This window comes from Anas acuta, chromosome 2 (assembly GCF_963932015.1).
Source record: "Anas acuta chromosome 2, bAnaAcu1.1, whole genome shotgun sequence".
Taxonomy (NCBI): domain Eukaryota; kingdom Metazoa; phylum Chordata; class Aves; order Anseriformes; family Anatidae; genus Anas; species Anas acuta.
The window spans coordinates 113370803-113390248 of record NC_088980.1 but is presented as its reverse complement, the minus strand read 5'-3'; the positions used below and the strand labels follow the sequence as shown (position 1 = coordinate 113390248).

General features: G+C 40.1%; 1 protein-coding gene across 5 annotated transcripts in view; it reads left to right on the top strand.

Moving 5' to 3' along the window:
* ASXL3 (ASXL transcriptional regulator 3) overlaps positions 1-9621 on the top strand; it is a 129947-nt gene extending 120326 nt beyond the window's left edge. For all 5 annotated transcript variants that reach the window (XM_068671778.1, XM_068671775.1, XM_068671774.1 and 2 more), the window contains one exon: positions 821-9621. In XM_068671778.1, coding sequence (XP_068527879.1) covers positions 821-4513 — 3693 coding nt within the window. In that variant the 3' untranslated portion in view covers positions 4514-9621. The remainder of the gene's footprint in view (positions 1-820) is intronic.
* Positions 9622-19446: the final 9825 nt, after the last annotated feature.

Genomic DNA, 19446 nt, shown 5'->3' with positions numbered 1-19446 from the left:
TGTTATTAAAAGCGAAAAAAGAACCCCAGTTCCCCCTAATCATTGTGCTGTAAGGCTCTCACTTCCTGTCATACCTTATGACTACTGTAGCTACAAAAACTACCTACCTTTCTTCTCAAATCTTTTCAGAAGAGAAGTGATAGCACTAACCACTAAGTCCTACACTTATTGTAAGAGGTGTCTAAGGGATATACTAAAGCAGGTCTCTTGAAACTGGGAGTGAGGAAGGGAACGGTGTATCCTTGACGATTCACTTGTTTTATACCGCTACTTTAAACTGCTCTGTGGTGTAACATGAAAAACAGGCTCATTGGCAATACGGCTACATCCTATCCAAAGGCAAGATTTGTCACCTGATATATAAGGAAAGACTGGCAGTTCCTAACAGCTTAGGCATTGGAGACCAAGGAGCAAAAGCACTACATGACTATTACTTTTTCACACATTTTCTGCAAATGCTCAGTAGTGGGCATTTTCCCCAGTATCAGTGCATCAGGCTTGTTGATCTTCTCAGTTAGATACACTGCAGATAAAACAGGTCTGACAAATTGTGTCAGATAAGCATCATGTTGTCATCCAGTTCAATTTTTCTTCCTGTCAAAAGGATCAGTGTGAGTAGGCCAATACAGGTGTCAGATATTCATGCTGGAAGATGACAAAATACTGCAGTGTAAATATCATTACTTTTTAGCATTTTTCTGTCCAGCTGCACTGAGTGGTAATTTCCTTCATTACATTGCTCTGACCCTTTTAAGAGACAGATGGTGACTGTAGTGAGTTGATGATCTCATTCAAATTATTGTTTTCTTTCTTCCTTTAGATTCAGCTTTCAAAAATTGGACCGCCTTTTATTATCAAGAGCCAACCTGTTTCGAAACCAGAACCTCGAGTTTCCCCAAGTACATCAGTCAGCAGTGGAAGAAACACTGGGGCTAGAACTCTTGCGGATATCAAAGCAAGAGCTCAGCAAGCAAGAGCCCAAAGAGAAGCTGCAGCTGCAGCAGCCGTGGCAGCAGCTGCAAGCATAGTCTCTGGAGCAATGGGGACCCCATGCGAAGGTGGGAAGACAAGAACACTGGCACACATCAAGGAGCAAACAAAGGCCAAGCTATTTGCAAAGCATCAAGCCAGAGCTCATTTACTCCAGACTAATAAAGAATCAAAGTCGCAGTTCAACTCAAAGGAAAGTACCTCATCTCTAGAGATACCAGCTTCTACTGATACAAAGATTGAAGGTTCTACCGGTGTCATTATAGTTAATCCTAATTGCAGGTCCCCTAGCAACAAGTCTGCTCATCACCGTGAGACTACCGCTTTATTGCAGCAGTCGCTTAACACAGCTACATTACCAGAAACTGCTACTGAGATACCCGTTCACAGTTCTGATGAGAATATACCTATGCCACAGTTGTGTGAGAAAATTATTTCATCTACCTCTACTGAAAGTAACAGTGTGCCAGTGCTTTATAATAAAAATTCAGTCTCTGTGTCTGTTTGCAGCACTGCTATGTCTGGAGCAATTAAAGAACTTTCTTTTGCAAGTTCTGTTGATAAATCCTCTGTTTTAATGTCTGTTGACAGTGCAAACACAGCAGTTTCAGCTTGTAATATAAATATGCTGAAATCCATCCAGGGGGCTGATACTCCATGCATAGCCGTTGGACCAAAATGTATTGATAACAGTAACGTACCAGTTTCCATAGACAGTACGGTCTTATCAAACTCCATCGATGACAAAAGGTTGCCAATACCAAGTAGCAATGCGAACAATGCAGTCTCCAGTCATTATGCCACTGTGCCAGCTTCATCTATTGCAAATAACTTGCCAAATCATCTCCCTGGTAGTTCTGTACTGATTCCACCAGTGGGGACTACCAACAGATTTTCTTCTGATAAGATAGCCATAACTGGGTGTAACGAGCAAAGCACTGTCTCCATCCACACTACTGCTAGGTCAGCTTTAAGTTGCAGTGAGGCTGTTGCAGTAGCAGATTCTGTTGCAAGGCCACCCATTTCAATGTTTACTGGTAACATGGTGACAATAAGCTCCTATGATAATGCTACTAAATTAAACGCTGATCTCTTAGACAAAAGCTCTGGAGCACGAAGCCGCGTGGATCTCTCGGGTAAATCTCAGCCGGTGAGCTATACGCAAACTGCCATGAATAGGTCTATACCTTGCAAAGTCATTGTTGACCACACTACAAATCTGAATTCCAGTCTGTCACTTTCTTCTTCTATTGAAAATGCAGACAACAGCACTGACCTGCAGAGCAGACCTGTACGGACAGAAGCTGCCTTACAAAGTATAACCTGTCCTCAGGTGTCTGTAATAAGCAGGCCCGAAGTAGTTTCTAATGAAAGCCTTGAGCACAGTTCCAGCTTTATCACCATTACAAAGCAAGACAGCAAGAACTTGCAGGCAGGTTGTTCAAGTCTTCGAGAAGTGCCTCTTGCTCCCCAGGATAAATTAATTGAGGTGGTTACTCCCAGCCAAGGCTTTGCTGAGCAGTTAAGAGGTCCTTCGGCATTTAAAAATGAAGCAGATGCTGCCTGTGCCAGTCAGTATAACACTAACAATAGAATTTGTTGGCATGATGAAGAGGCAATGAGCACAGACCAGCCTGTGGTCAGCCATCTTAACACCAGTAAGCATAAGGAATACGCAGAGCAAAACTGCTTAAAAAGTGTCAAAACCGAACCTTCCAGTTACACGCAGATGTCAGAACTGCAATCCAGGAGTCTTTTGACGAGCCTAGCTGTTCCTGTTAAATCAGAAACCACCGAGTCTGACAAGTGCTTCAGGATGGACACGGAGGACTTCACAGGCCCTGAAATGGCAGCCCAGCCTGCAGAAATCACCCCGAGTGCACAGCCGACGCAGACCGCCAAGGCGCCCATGGCAGATTCCATGGATGACTCCCTGTCTCTGACCACAGAGACCCTAAAAAGAGTCACGAGTGCTGGGGGCTCAAGCTGTCGCCTCTCATCGGTGGAGGCCAACAATCCTTTAGTGACACAGTTACTGCAAGGCAATCTGCCTTTAGAGAAAGTGCTGCCGCAGCCCAGATCAGGAGCCAAACTAGAAATTAACAGGCTTCCCTTGCCTTTGCAAACTACCTCAGTATGTAAAACAGCAGTGTCCGAGAGAAATATTGGTGAGCATCCTTCCAACTCTCCTAACCCAGATGGTAAAGGATTTACAGCAGGCAGCATAGCCCCGCTACAAATCAGAAAGCGTGAAAACCATCCGAAAAAGAGGATGGCCAGGACTGTAGGGGAACACGCTCAAATTAAATGTGAGCCTGGGAAGGTGTCAATGGACACAGATGTTAAAGTGGCTCCTTGTGTAATTAGTTCCAGCATGAACCAGCTAGGGCATGGTCAGCCATTTAAACAAGAGTGGCTGAACAAACACGCCATTCAGAGCCGCATCGCTCACAGCCCGGAGATCAAGCAGCAGAAGAGGCCGTTGCCTTCGTGCAGTTTCCAACAGAGCTTGTTTCACATTGATAAAAACGGCAGCTTTCACGCAGAAGCTAGTACCTCACACAGACAGCATTTTTACCAAATGTCCATGGCTGCAAGAGGCCCGATTCCTACGGCAGCTTTGTTGCAAACTACTTCAAAAGGCCCACCTGGCTGCAATGCGTTTGCTTTTAGCAGACACCTGGAACAGAAGGGCTTGGGAGACGTGAATATTTCTACAGCGGCTCACCAGCTGAGGCTAGGAAGTGTGTTTTCCCCCAGTATTCAAATTAAGGAAGGTGATGACATTGCCAGTGCCTCTCAGACTCTCCAGAGTAAAACGTTAGTGCACCCCCCCCCTCCGCCCCCACCCCTGCCCCCTCCTCCTCCTCCTCACCCAAATGCAGACGTCCCCTCTGATCAAAAACAACCGACAGTTACTATGGAAACCACTAAAAGACTTAGTTGGCCTCAGCCAGCAAGCATCTGTAGCAATATAAAATCCGAACCCATTTCTTTTGAGGAAGGTTTAAGCAGCAGCTGCGAACTGGGCATGAAGCAAGCTTCCTATGATCAGAATGAAGTGAAAGAACAGTTAAAAGCATTTGCATTGAAAAATGCAGATTTCTCTTCCTATTTACTCTCTGAGCCACAGAAGCCTTTTACCCAACTTGCTGCTCAGAAAATACAGACGCAGCACCCACAGCAGCAGCCGCAGCAGCCGCAGCAGCCGCAGCAGCAGCAGCTCTGTGGAAGTTACCCAACAATACACTTCGGTAGCACAAGCTTCAAAAGGGCAGCATCTGCAATTGAGAAATCGATTGGGATTTTAGGAAGTGGCTCGAACGCTGCCGCGGGCCTGTCTAACCAGAGCGCGCAGATGCCGGTTCAGAAATTTGCTGACAGTAGCAATGCCGATGAACTGGAACTGAAATGCTCCTGCAGGCTGAAAGCCATGATCGTGTGCAAAGGCTGCGGAGCCTTCTGTCATGATGACTGCATAGGGCCTTCCAAACTGTGTGTAGCTTGCTTGGTTGTACGGTAGAGACTGTCAAAGATGCAGTATCCCTTGTCAGCCTGGGAGAGCAGGATGGAGGGATTGGAACGGTGTAGGCCAATGACGGTTTGCAATTAGTCGATTGGGTTTTTATTTTATTTTTTTTTTCCCCTCATGGTGCTTTCAGAATTTAGCTATTGCGGCATGAGTGCCATTCCCAGGAAAGAAGAGGAAACCTCTAGGATTAGTTTAAAAAAACTGACAGCGTTGTCACTGAAGCTTCTGTGATTTCTCATGTTGTGAGAAAGAAAAAGAGACAAAAAGGCATTAATGCATGTCATCCCTAGCTTGTATTTATTTGCACAAAGTGCAGCACATTTTTCCCCACTCTTCGATGGTTGATAGCACCTGCTGGTTAAAGATCAGTGGAAGAATAACTCTACAGGCAGTGGAGTAGCTATGCAGAATGAATAGCACGCCGAACACCGACCGCCTGTCTTGAGCAGCGAGGTGGAAAGGTGTGGGCCATCAGCCATGGTAGCTTCCCAGTTGCTTTGCAGTTTTTATGCTGATACAATTATTTTCTTCAACAGACTTCCACTATTAGGGCTAAAATACAGTCCCTTCACATAGCGATAAAGGAGGAATTTGGATCACTAGAGGAGTTTCCTCACTTGTCTTGCCAGGGATTATGGAACTGAAATCTTGCTTATCATCTCTTCTCATTGATTCCTTGAGAAAGATTTGTATCTGTGATGGGTTAGTGGGACCAGCACTGGAATCACATTGCCTTCAGTAGAGTCTGGAAAAAGTAACCTCTGCTGGGGCTTAGAAACCTCTTTCCTGTTTCCTACTCAAATATTCTTTAATTATAGTTGTCTCGCTAATCTGTCCACTTGGTTTGTCAGTCCCAAATATATATATAGGGTCAGACATACGTAATAGATTCTGGATGTTTTAGCCTCTCTGTGGCCTAAAATTGGTGCGTTCTTATGATGAATGAATAAGGAAAGATTCTAGTCGTGTACTGATTGAATGCTAGATTACCAGTCATTTTTCCTGTTATATGAGTTAGTTGAAATAACATCTCTCAGAGTTTTGTCATTTAAAGTCATTCTTAAAATTACTTACAGCACTATTATTTTATTTTATTTTTTTCCTGAAAGGAATTCAGACCCCTTGCTCTACCTTTTAGAAATTTGAAGCAAAAAGGCTTTTTTTTTTTTTTTTTTTTAAAGGGATACTGCATCTTTAAAGTGATTTTCAATATTTATCCAGTACTGTATTTACATTTAGGACTATAGCTGCATTCCAGATGTGTTAGCCACCGTAACAGCAGAGAAAAACAAAAATAAAAATGGGGCCCTATTCACCTATAAGGAAAATATTTAAAGGGATAAAGCACATGCAGTTGCTGGGGAGATGAAAATACCTTGTTGGTTTTTTTTATTCCCACTTCAAGAAAACAAAATGTGGAGTGCAAGTTGTCCATCTACCAAGTGCAAGTTGTGGTTGGGTCTGCCCAAATGTGAGCATCAGAGAGAAATGTTATTTTTGCCATTACAGTAGAACCTCACTAACCTAAACATCTTTCAGTCTGCTCAAGAAAACTGGTTTTCTTTCCATTATTCTCAGAGAGCAAATGTATCAGCTGTAATAATGTTTGGATTTCAGCTTTATTTTAAGGATGTAATACTGCATTTACTGTGGCATTCCGAAATATTATAGTGAATGAATTTAGAAAGTTAATGAGTTTAGGAAACCAGTATACCACATTTTACACCATACTTTTTTTTTTTTTTCATGATCTTGGTTTGCGTACTTACTGGTCTCTACTTACAGCTGTAACTGGTCTCCCTGACACTGGTATTAGTGAGGTTCTACTGAATAGAGGAACCACATTTATTTTCTTGTGTCACCATTTTCACAAAAATGATAAATGCCATTTATTGTCTTAAAAGTGAGCTGGAATATCTACAACATACATTCCTGTCATAGGAAGCTCTATGGTGCACCTTGATGTTCTCTTTTATTGTAATTAGCAACATATCAATATTATTTTTGACACTGTGTGATACAAAGGCCATTTATAATTACACTAACAAATTTGTTGCTGATACAATAATATATTTTTTCTATACAAAAGTGCTCCTTAATATGAAATGTGATTTTAAAAAATGGCTTCTCAGCACTTTCAGGTCTTCTGCTTAGAAGATATGCCAGCCAAGCAAAAGCCCAAAAACAACCATATGAAAATTAACATTCACTGCTATGCCAGCTCCTGTGAAAAAAAAAAAAAAAAAAAAAAGAAAAAAAAAAGTGACTGGAAAATACTCATGAATAAGCATGAGTATAGCCAGTTAATGCATATCAAATTCGTATTTGAGGAGCCTTTGTATCGGAATTGTATTGCATTGTATTTATACTTGATATAGGTAGAATACTTCTATTTAAAATGAAGAGAGCAACCAGTCTTAGACTTCTAATAACCTGTGTTTATATAAGCCTGCTGGGAATCCTTATTTCTAGCTCAGGTTTTCATGTCCACAGCACATAAGTCAGTATTTTTTTGTACTTGCATCTCATACTATTTCTTGTATTGACTGACATAATACAGAAATAAATTCTGGCCACAGGAAAAAAAAATAATTACTTTGTTCAAACGATAAGAGTGTGACTAATGTGATAGGTAATTCATTCATGTCATACCGTCATTTTTGTATCAGGATTGCAACTTGCATGTGTGAGGTCATGATAAAACGTTATTTAAAGTGGCATTAGACTGAATGGTGCTATGTTATATTACACCACTGACCAAACTCTTCCATAGTGCAGTTCCACTCATTTCATTCGTGAGTCACTGGAGTTGCACCAGGAATAAATTTGACCTATTAGTTAGCTACAGTCATGAAGTATTGTTACAGATAATAGTTTTAGGTTATTGAAATATTTAAAAGCAACTGCGGTGATATAGGAGCCTGACTAAATCCTAGTAGGACTGAAAATCTTACCTGGATTCTTAGGTCACACAAATGCTTGGGGAAAAGTGACCCATGGTCTTGAAGAAGAACACAGTCACCTTTCAAAGTAAATTTTGAATGACTCCTTTTTTTTTTTTTTTTTTTTTTAAAAAAAATTGTCCAGGCTTCAGGCCCAATGTCATTCTGTTTTCTAATGACCATGCAGTTTGCACCAATGGGTGTTATCAGTTTATGCACTGAAAAGTGGTGAAAGAATTGCTTAAGAACACAACACTCTGTGTTTATGTGTGCGTACATATGTGTCCCGATGTGCAGCATGTATAAATTACTTTTTTTTTTTTTAAACCTCCAAAATTGTTCCCCCACTCCTACCCCTGGAACAGCACTTTTGGGTGAGAGGGAGAAACGCTCCTTTTTTTCTTTCCTCCCTCTTTATTTTTTTTTTAATTGCATACCTGTGAGATATGCAGATAACATTAGGGCATTTGCAGTGTGTGTGTTTGTGTGTTCCTGTTCTGAACTAATTTTCCAAGCAGAAATTCCCTTTGAAATAATGTAAAAAAGAAAAAAAGGAAAAAAAAAAAAAGAAGAAGAAAAAAAAAAAGAGAGATGGTGAACTGGATGCTCCCTGTTTGCATTTTATTTACCTGCTGAGGTCTAGTACACGAAATAATGTTTAAAAGATAAAAATCAAGGTTGAGCCATAAAGCAGAAGGTATATTCTCTGTACTATAGACTTTTCTTCTTGAGGGTGGTGCATGTTGTCAGGGTAAGCTACAGAACGTGCAGATGGTTTTTCAGGGCCCTGCAATTCCTTGCCCAGTTTTTCAGCTGGTGCATATGGTGCTTTATAATGCAATTTCTGAAGTAAAATTACCTTATGCTGCACCCCCTTCCCCTTATAAACACACGCACAATTTCAGAATAGTTATTGTAGCCTCTGGTTGAGCAGTTTCTCCAAGGTGTGGTGAAGTACCAGGATAAACACTCCAGACAAGCTGAGAAATGTCACCAAAAAGGATCATTTTAGCTGATACACGGGAAGGGCCCTGCTCCAAACACTGAATGACTTCTACAGCCTCCTGGCAGCAGCACAGCTGGTCGTCTTCTGGGGCTCTGCAGGACACGAGAGGGGGGAGACCAACAAAATATTCAGTGGCTTTATCATGGACCTGTGTAGCTAAATGTTTCTGAATCTATGAAATCCTGTTGTCTTCGGTCATCATGCTTTGTCACTGTAAAACCAACAACAACAACAAAAGCATTTTTTTAGTCTAATTTAAGGAGCTGCTTCTTTTATAGCACATAATATTTCGCTTTGTACTATATTTGATAGTTAAAGAATAATTTAGTCCGTAGAATAACTTTGTTGTATTTGTACTGTTCATGAATGTTACAAGAAAAGTGCTTTACTTTGTTGCCATAATTCTCTTGTACTGCTGTAAAATATTTTTTCTGCTTTATGGAAATTTAACACAATTCACATTTTCAGTACAGGGTTTTTTGTGTGTATGTATTTTTTTATTTTTATTTTTTGTCAGTATTCTGAATGTTTACATCTGTTCAACATTAGCCATTCTATGCCTTTATAGGGCAGTATTACTCCTGCAGTATAACAGCAATGTGAAATCCACTCATACTAAACATGCATGAGAAATACAGAATTTTGGGGGAGATCCCTAACGTGCATAGGTATTTTTTCTATCCACATTCAGTGAAGTAAATACCCTCCTTCAGTCCTCTACCAAAGAAAATATTATTCCCACAGGACAAGCTCAGAAAATGGTTCTCTGAATCTTCCGAAGGGGGTGTAGTTGATTTCAGCAGGATAGCTACAGTTTAATGCTGTTATGCTTCGCTTTGTTACCCGACTGGATGTGACTGGGTGAAACAAGCATTTTGGCATTTTTTTTGTTTTGAGACAGTGTTTCGTTTAGAATTCAGGGATCATGCTTTCTTTAATGGTGCTGGTTTTTTGTTTTTGTTTTGTTTTGTTTTTTAAGAAAACATTTTGTTGCCTACAGAAGTGACCATTCACAAAACCATAAATTAAATAAAATAATTTGTCTTCATAACTTCTCTCTTCTCCCTTTCCTTTTCCCCTTTTCTGTCCCTTGAAAACTTGGGCTTCAATATTAAAATATTCTGGAAAAAAAATAAAGAGATAAAATAATATTTGCCATTTGTTTATTTATTTTGAGTTCAGTGCCTTAGGCAGGAGATCCTGCTTGTGCACATCCATTGTATGTACAGGTTGGTGAAACAGAAATGTGAGAGAAAAAGCAGTCCTTTGTAAAGGATTTTTAAATGACAATGATGTACGACATAGTCTGAATGACGTCTGATGTAACTCAAGTATTATCGTCTTATACTAGTAAAATAAACTAGGTGTTGTGTATTAAGTTGTTGTAAGTAGAATAGTTTGTGGATGAAAACAATTATATTGCCTCGGATGGTTAATGTCTGGTGTACCTTAGTGTTTTGCCTCCATCTTCAACCCTGTCCAGAATGCATGTAACAAGTCTGCATCCAGGTGTGCACCTCTGGCATCTCTCATCCCCATGACAGAACAAATTAAATGCCCACAGTGCAGTTATGCATGCAGGGTGACCTGGACAAATTGTATATCTCAAGTAATTTATCCTTGAAGTCTGGAAGGCCTGCCTGAATGAAGTGGAATTGAGTACCTGTTATGGTGTGTTATTTTTTGTGTTTCTTTTGTTTGTTTGTTTTGTTTTGTTTTGTTTTGTTTTAAAAAGAGTTTTCAACATTTTACTCTGCAAAGACAGCTTTGAGTAGTAGTGGCTTTAGGGTGAAAATGGTAGATTGTGGCAACAAATAGCTTTTTTTCATAGGCCTGCATAGAAATGCTCACGACGGTGCCTCTTAAACATCATCTTTTACCCAGCCTCTTATCAATATTTGAACTGTGGTAGCAAATTATAGTCTTGTTCATGGGGATTAGCAGCCAAAATTTGTATAATCCAGAAAGAAGACAGTACCACCGTCTGTAGTTCAGAATCTGGTGACACCCCCCCCCCCCTTTTTTTTCTTTTTTTTTCATATCTGATGCCCATGCAGCACACTCTTCACCTAGTACTGTCATGCCTGTTATTTAACTTATTTAATTCTGCTTAGATATTTGCATGGAGCTGTGCAAAATCAGGGACCAGTCTGCTTCTGACAGTAGTAGCTTTTCAATCTATTTTTTTTTTTATAATTTTTCATTTTAGCAAACTGAATTCAAATCAATTTCTTAGATCTGCTACAGCTAAATATTTACGTTTTGTTTATGTTTCTTCTGTTTACTTTTTTAAATCTGTAAAATGTTTCTGCACATTTTATTTCATACTAAAACACATGTATTTGTCTTTTCTGTGCTGTTTCCTAAGGACCTTATAAGTAATAGCAAATTAAGCCATGTGATTTCTTTCCTGTGTGTGTGGTGCGTGCTCTCCTTAGGTCAGCCCAGAGAGACCATATCAGTTCAACCAGCAGATGGCATCAGGAGAAAGCTCCCTGATATGGTCTTAGAGGGAAAAAGAAAAAATAAAAAAAAAAAAAAAAAAAGGAAAAAAAATGTAAGAAAAAAAAATAAATAAAAATGTCTAATTCTCCAATTTTCTTCAGGAAAAGCATATAGCATGTAGGAAAGTAGCCATGAATACACAGATTTTCTGGGTTTTTCTTTCCTGCATGTGGAGCTGTAGTTGCAGTGAAAACAAATCCTCTTTCCCAGTCCCTCCCTGGTGCTGGAACCTGGCTCTCAATAGGAGCAATGCCCTGAAGCTCGCATCAGCTTTTCCTGCACTTGGCAACTTTGGCACCTACCTTTGCAAGCTCTGTCTAAGTCCTGCAGTCTATGGAAGTGAAGTATTGGTAAGCTGTAAATAATTCTTCCTGGGGCCAGAGCCGGGACTTTTATTTCTGCTCTTTGCTTTGCCACCCATGGATGAAGAGAGACAGCAATGCAGCTCTGTGTATTTGCAGCACTTCACAAATAAACAGGAACGTATTATCGCTGCTGGGTGTACAGAGGGTGCGTGGTGATCAGACCTGGCCCTTGTCAGATCGCACAGCTTGCAGCTGGCAGACCAACAAATACCAATGCCTTTGTGCACCACCACCGTGGAGACTGCTTTACACAATAAAGGTGGTAGATGGAGTCATGGGCATTGGTAACCACTCGTACCTGCTTGTGGAGTCAGAGTATGTTATCAGGATATCTGTTTTTTAAGGAAACTGAGCCAGATATAGAAATAAAGCAACGTTTGTTGAAATATTTCAGACACCTGGTACTCTCCAAATATATAGCGGGCACTGATGAGAGAAGTTTCTTATATCTCAGTTAAAAGACAGCCATTTAGTTTTAAATATTGAAAGTTCGTGTGCCCAGGCTGGGAGGTGTCTGTTGATTCACCAGCACTGATGATTTCTGGAGCTGATTCACTGTCCATAGGAGGAAAATGCCTGGATGGGACTTTTTAGAAGCTAATGACACCTTGGATAAATGTTTGTTTGTTTGTTTTTATTTGTGTACAGGTCACCTTTTTAAAGCCCTTCTGTTTTGTGTCCTTAGTCCTGGTCTGTTCTTAGAGCTTAGGTCAGCCTTCATAGTCTTTATCACTGTGTCTCTCCAACAAAAAGCTGTTTTCTTCCAATATCTCTGAACATCCTCCTGCATCCTTTGGGGTAGAGGACAGCTTAGGATCCCACATAGAAAAAACACGTCCAAAAATAAGCTGAATATATTGGATAATTGACTTCAATTAATAGGAAATCTTGCTATGTTGAGTAAATAAATGCCCATTTATATTAATATAGACATATTTTATGTAGCAAATATTGGGTCTTGCTATAAACAGTTATTTGCTTCTTATTCTTTCCCAACTGTTCAGATTCACCCTGCAAATCACTTTTCATGACCCTTCATTGTGAGCTGAGCCCACCATCCATGGTGCAGAATCTTTGCAACTAATGGGTACATTTCTGCCTTTTCAAAGAGCATGGTGGAGAGATTTGTATACAGCACCTCACCCTCCACTTGTTTGCTTATGAATTGTGCAGCATGGTATGGAGCCCTTGGGGAAAAGAATAAAGGTAAAATTAGCTGTGAAGATGTAATAATCCTAAGATATGCTCCTTGCTTTTCCTTTTGGTCCATAGCAACTAGAATAGACCATTTGTCCTGGGTTTCATCCAGAAGTGAGTATTTACAGTTCAGGAAGTCCAAATAAATGTCCTCAGGGTACCAGGAAAACACAGCCAACCAAGATAGTCTGTCACTGAGAATAAGCATGGATAAGGAGGCAGTCAATATGACTATTGAAAAAAGAACTTTAGTTATGTTTTTGGAACAAGGGATCCTTCCAGTCATTTTAAAATTTCAACATCTGTGCAGGATTGTGAATATTAATACCACCTTTTGTAGCTCTAAGTTGAGAGAGAAATTTAAATATTTAAGGAAAAACAGACCCACATCTAGCTGATAGCATAACATTATAAAACTTGATGTCTGAGTTCTTAAAAACATCTGTTTGATGGTATTTTACAGTACTTTTGGTTAGAAAATTTAAACGTTACTGTATGCTCAGTATTTTTCAAAGTAATAATCTTTGTTTTGTTTTCCTAAACTAGGAATTTCAGAGCCTTGCTTTAGTTTCCTGTTTCCAAAGATCTTTGCTTGCATTGCCAGAAAAGTCTGACTTTTGTTCTACCCTTTGTTAGACAGTTTAAAAAGTAATCTAGAAATGCATTCACTGTCACATATTCCTGTTAAGTATGTCCTGTTACCTAGAACAATTAAACTGGGTGGGGAAAATATATAATTGTCTTTTATGTTCCTTTAAAATTAAATGAAAGGGCAGTGAAAATAGCCATGGGATTCAAGGGACTTTATCAAGTACTACTGAGCTTGAGATACCAACCTTCTCCATTTTGCATCTTCTACATTTTCAGAGAAATATATATATCTTTACAAAGCATGAATGTGACAGTAAAGAAGAATGATATGTACACTGATGCCAATGGTACTTGAATATTTAATAAAAAAGGATTTATAGAGACTTAGGAAGAAAATGAAATAACCTGTTGGAGGAATAGAGAGATATGTGAGGTGTCAGTCACACGGGGTTGTTCTCTCTGGCATCTGATGATTGTTGCTGAAGTGACATGATGAAAAAACTAATCACATTTAAAAACTACCAAAGGAGGCCGTAAAAATGTTTAAATCAAGATCAAATATTAGGGTATTTCTGGTGCTAAAAAAGAAGGCTGATTTTATTCATGTATTACGGAACCACAAAAATAATATTGCCAGAAATCTGTAGGCCAGCATGCCCTTCTGTCCTACAGTAAGCTAAAATGGTTGCTGACAGTGGCGTCCTCATTTCACTCTTAAGGGCCTCAAGTCACTGAGACAATTTGTTTTAGCTCTTCACTTTTTTACAATTAGAAAGCTTATCCTAATATTTAACCCAAATCTTCCTTGCTGCAGTTTAAGCCCATTCAGTCTTATCTATGCTTCACAGACATTGAAAATAACTTTTTCTTTTCCTCTTTCCAGCTGCCTGTTAGATAGTTAGGCTGTTAATTTGTCTCTCTTGGTTTTCCATTGTTTAAGCTAAACAAGCCGAATATTCAGCCTTTCTTTATAGGTCATGTTTTCCAACTTCTTATCGTTTTCATTGATCTTCTCCAGAGTCTCTCCAGTTAGTTCAAATCCTCTTTGCCATTCAGTTCCCAGGAGTGAATACCTTATCGCAGCTGAGGCTGAGCAGAGTAGCAGGGGTGTTTTGTATGCTTTATAGGCTAAAATTGTGCTTTGTGTCCCAGAACAGTGTGTTTCATTGTCCGTGCCTGTTTGACTCAGGTTCAGGTTGGCCCTGGTAACCTCTGCATCCTTCCTAGTAAAGTTGCTTCTAGCTACTTCTTCCCCATCCTGCATTTGAAAACTAATTATTTCTGTGTAGAACATTCTGTTTATCACCGCTCAATACTGTTCTAAGGTTGTAAATAATAGTTGGAACTTGTCAAGATCATCTCACATTCCAATCTTATCCACCAACCTTATCCCAGGGAGGCATCAGCTGGAAATTCAGAAAAATAGGACCATTGTATCAGAGGATGCTGCATGTTGGAAGGGACCTCAGGGGGCCATGAAGCCCAGCCTCCTGCTCAGAACTCACTGCCCTATCATCCAATTCATCAACTAAAATGCTGGGAGGAACTGGAGCCACGCCAGAACTGACTCTGGTGTGGTTGCCATTATGTGTATGGTTGTATGGTTTTTCACCCACTTCACATTAACCGACTAACAGTTTCATCTAGACCATATTTTTCCAGTTTACTTATGAAAATGTTATGGAAGTAGTGCTAAAAGCTGTACCAAAACCAAGGTGTGACATCTACTGTTTCTCAGTCCACAGCCCTGTTATGGAAGGAAGCTAGACTGGTTTGACACAGCTTCTTGACAAATTCATGTTGACTGCTGCTGTTTTATTCTATATTCTATTTATTAATTAATAAATACTTATTTGTGCTAGCATTTTTCCAGATAATGAAGTAAAACTGATGACACTATTTCCTTCCACTCCTCCATTTATTTCTTTTGAAAGCTAGTCAATTGTGTTTTCCTTTTCCAGTCTTCCTTGCATTTTTGTGAGTTCAGGACTGACAACTTTGTGTGTCCCTATGGCTGAACCAGCCACCCCTTCAAGTGCCAGACAGTGAAATCCATTATGCCCATATATTTTTAAAACATTTAACTCATACAAGTATTTTCTAAACTACTCAAGGCTGAGATAGTACCTTTTTGTCTCCAGTACCAATTGCATTAATTATCTGATTATAATCGACCTCTTTAGAGATGGCTTTCCCTCTCCATTAAGTAGCTGACCAACTGCCACCTTGGTGTTCCTCTTGCTGCTGATGTATTTCAAAAGTGACTTATTTGGTATTTTTAATGTCCTTTGATGCTTGAATCTAATTTTGTGCTAGGCCTTTTTGATTTCATCCTTACATGCTTGTACTACAGGTTTCTACTTACTGTACACTATCTTTTCAGGAGATATATGAATATATATATATACACACCATATGTACAATTTTATTTGACCAACTGTTAATTCCTCCTTTTTTTTTTTTTTTTTTTTTCCTTTTTCTCTTGTGACTAGAGGGCCTGTGATTTTTGTTTTTATAGATTCCACACTGCTCGTCTTGATTTTCTTAACTATCCTCCTTATTTTGGGACAGTGGGACTTCCCCCTTATCTGCTTAACATACTCCCCACAGCTATGCCACCGTTATGCCCGTACAACCACTTTTGAACATGCAAGTTTAGTGGAATTTTCCACTGCAAAAAACACAACTTTTTAACCAATATTAATACGTGGTTTGGGGCCACCTCCAAAGCAGAACAAGTGTACAAACTAAAAACTATTGTCTGTAACATATTCATATTCAAAGCATATATACAGGGGAAAAAAATAAGAAAAAAAGAAAAAAGAAAAGAAGAGGAAATCCAGTGGTGATTATTGTTATGTTTTGATTTTTTGCTTATTGGGATTTATTTGGAACTGGAATGCATATATAGAAGGACCCCACATTTGAACATCCAAACAAAGTGCAGCAAAACAAATGCTGTGGTTGCTGCTATCAGCCCAGTGCAGTAATGACCCCTGTCACTTTGCCAAGAAGTGGCTGTTGCAGAAAATAAATAAATTCTCTATCATTCTGCCAAGCAGGACAGGTCTCAGCTTTGGCAGATGCAGGAGTGAAGAAATAAATACTAAGCAGACATTTATAAAAGTAAACACTGCTTATTTGTGTCTCAAAACCAAAACAAATGAACAAAAAAAGCCCTTTGCTAGTAGGTACAAAATGTTATTATTAAATAGTATGGGGTTTATAGATTTGGATTTTCTTACACTTAAGATCAATGAGGAAATACATAATAACTTTTTCTTATATTTTTTATTGTTATTTAGTTGTCTGCCTGCTTACAATCCCAAAGTTTTTAACATATTTTATGCTCATTGTCCCACTAACATGCAAATGGATCCACAGTATTTACACTGAAGTAATGGGAAATGCAGATGTTTTACATGGCACAAAAGGACAAAAACTGTCCCAAAGTGAGTGGGCGCTACTAATCACTATTACTCTTTGAGTACTTGGATATGTTGCACATACACACTACATCCTAGTTACAAAGCATATCTATCAGAAAAAGTCCTCTTTTTTTCTGCTGGAAAGCATTACCCTTGTAGACTGGCAGACTGTCCCCAAAATCTCTTGCTACCCAGCAGGTTATATTGGCTCCGTCTGAGCTACTGAATTAACCATGCCTGGGAATGCCTGTGAGCTCCAAGGCTAATTGGCACAATTCAGCTCATATCTCTGCTAATAAACTCTCACAGCTGCAAAACTAGGTGTCTGCATGGGTACTCCTCTGGGAATGATGCTCGGACTGCTCTGACTTGAGAACCATCCTCAAGAATTTCCCGGAATGGTGTTTCTCAGCACGTGCCAGAATCTCTGCAGAGGATATTCCAATATTTTATAAGCAGACACGATCATGCTTAAGTGCTGGCAAAAGTCCTGGATGCGTCTTAATTTACAATCATAGAAGCAGACAAGGAGTCTGTCAAGACGTATAGGATTTATTTCCTGTACATGAGTCGCATAGATTAGGTGTGAAAGCGCAAACATACAGAGTTTGAGATGCATCACATTTATGGGCATAACTGGGCCATCAGTAAATTTGATGTATCCTTGGTTTACCAGACTCGCTGCACATGCACTGTAGATACTCTTTTTGATTGAAAATCTCAGGCTATAATATAGTAACCCTAAGCATCTATGCAAAGAAATGCTTTAGTCTTTTCATCTTGAGCATATAGACTTTCTTCTATCACTTGATTTCACTTGTTTTGTTGCAAAGATGTTAGTGTAAGATTAATATAGCTGTAGTTTTTATTCATCATCTCTTCATCGTTGTGTTTCCCAGTAGTTATTCAGCAGCTCGGCACACATATTCTCAAGCAGGAAATAGAGATGTGGCCTGCTATTATGTAGGGCTTAAGGAATTTGAGATAAGGATGGTAACTGAGAGAAATAATAAACAAAACATGGACTGGATATTGTCTAAGAACTTAATAGTTGCAAAGAATTTAATAAAGGAGTAATTGTGAAGAATGCATTGTAATAATGTGGTGAAGAGATGAGGGATTGAATGCGTGTAATTTGTCCACTTTGATGGTGCTGTGAGGATGTTATGTTTATTTTAGTGTGATGAATTCTTTTTTTTTTTTTTTTTTTTTGGTGTAAGTGGACTTTGTGAAGACTGTGATGATTGTGATGTAAGAGTATATTGTGATGAAAATTCTTAAATGAGTTTTTGTTTTAAAGAGGTACCCAATGTGGGTCTCAAGGTGCCCCATGGACAGTGGAGGGTATACCCTGCTAGGCAGCTAACTCCAACCACAACCACCCTCTCCCTCCCCCTCCTCAAAGGAAAAAGGGGAGAAAAACAATGAAAAGGGCTCAAGGGTTGAGATAAGGATGGGGAGATCGCTTAACAATTATGGTCATAGGCAAACAGACTCACCATAGGGAGATTAATATAGTTTATTGCCTATCACTAGAAGATTAGAACAGTGAGAAACTAAAAGCAAACTAAAACCAACTTCCCCCCAGTCACCCTCTTCTACCTTGTCCCCCTGACCACTGAGAAACCAAACCAAACCAACCAACCAACCAAACAAACAAAATAAATAAATAAAAAAACTAAACCACCTTCCCTCCATTCACCCTCTTCCATGTCCTCATGCAAGGGAATGGTGAATGGCGGCTGCGGTCAGTCCCTAACACTTTGTCTCCATCGCTCCTTCAAGGTCCCTCTCTGCCCTTGCTCCACGTGGGGTCCCTCCCACGGGATGCCGTCCTTCCCAAACTGAGTCTGCGGGGGCTGCCCGCAAGCAGCAGCTCTTCAAGCACTGCTCCCACATGGCTCCATACCATGGGGTCCATCCTCCAGGAGCAAACTGCTCCAGCACGGGTCCCCCACGGGTGGGCAGCAGCTCCCCCCAGACCCCCTGCTCCTGCGTGGGCTCCTCTCCATGGGCTGCAGCTCCGGCCCGGGGCTTGCTCCTGCGGGGGCTCTCCATGGGCCGCAGCCTCCTCCAGGCCACATCCACCTGCTCCACCGGGGGCTCCTCCACAGGCTACAGCGTGGAGATCTGCTCCATGTGGGATCCATGGGCTGCAGGGGGACAGCCTGCTCCACCAGGGGCCTCTGCACCCGCCGCAGGGGAACTTGTTCTGCACGACTGGAGCACCTCCTGCCCTGCTGCTGCACTGACTTGGGAGGCTGCAGGGCTGCTTCTCACTCCTCTCTCCCAGCTGCTGTTGCATACAAGGGTTTTTGTTTGTGGGTGTTTTTTGCTTGTTTGTTTTTCTCTTCCTTAAATCTGCTCTCCCAGAAGCCCAACCAATCTCATTCCCTGGCTTGGCTCTGTGCAGTGGCGGGTGCATTTTGGAGCTGGCTGGAGCTGGCTCTCATCTGTCATGGGGCTGCTGATGGGCTCTGCTCAGGAGGCCACCCCTGCAGCCTCCCTGCAACCAAACCCTTGTCATTTAAACACAATGCAGGACTATCCTTTACTCTTCTGTTTATTTTGGACTCTTTATTCTGTGCTCTGAAAAGGATTCTTCAGTATATGACAATATGTGTGAGCCATATACCAGCTTTGTTTGATCTGTTAATGCAATTTTGTGTCCTCAAAGCTGTCAGATGGAAAAATACATCAAAAATAAAAAAATAAAATAAAATCATTTCCTTCTAACATTAAAATTTTATTACAGTAAAGAAAATAGTATTATTCTTGTAGTTATTAGTAATTAATGATCACTATATATAAGCAGAAATCTTCCTAGTTATTAGTTCTCATTGTCTACCTTTCCTCCTGTTTTTCACTATTTAGCTTTTCGGTATTCTTC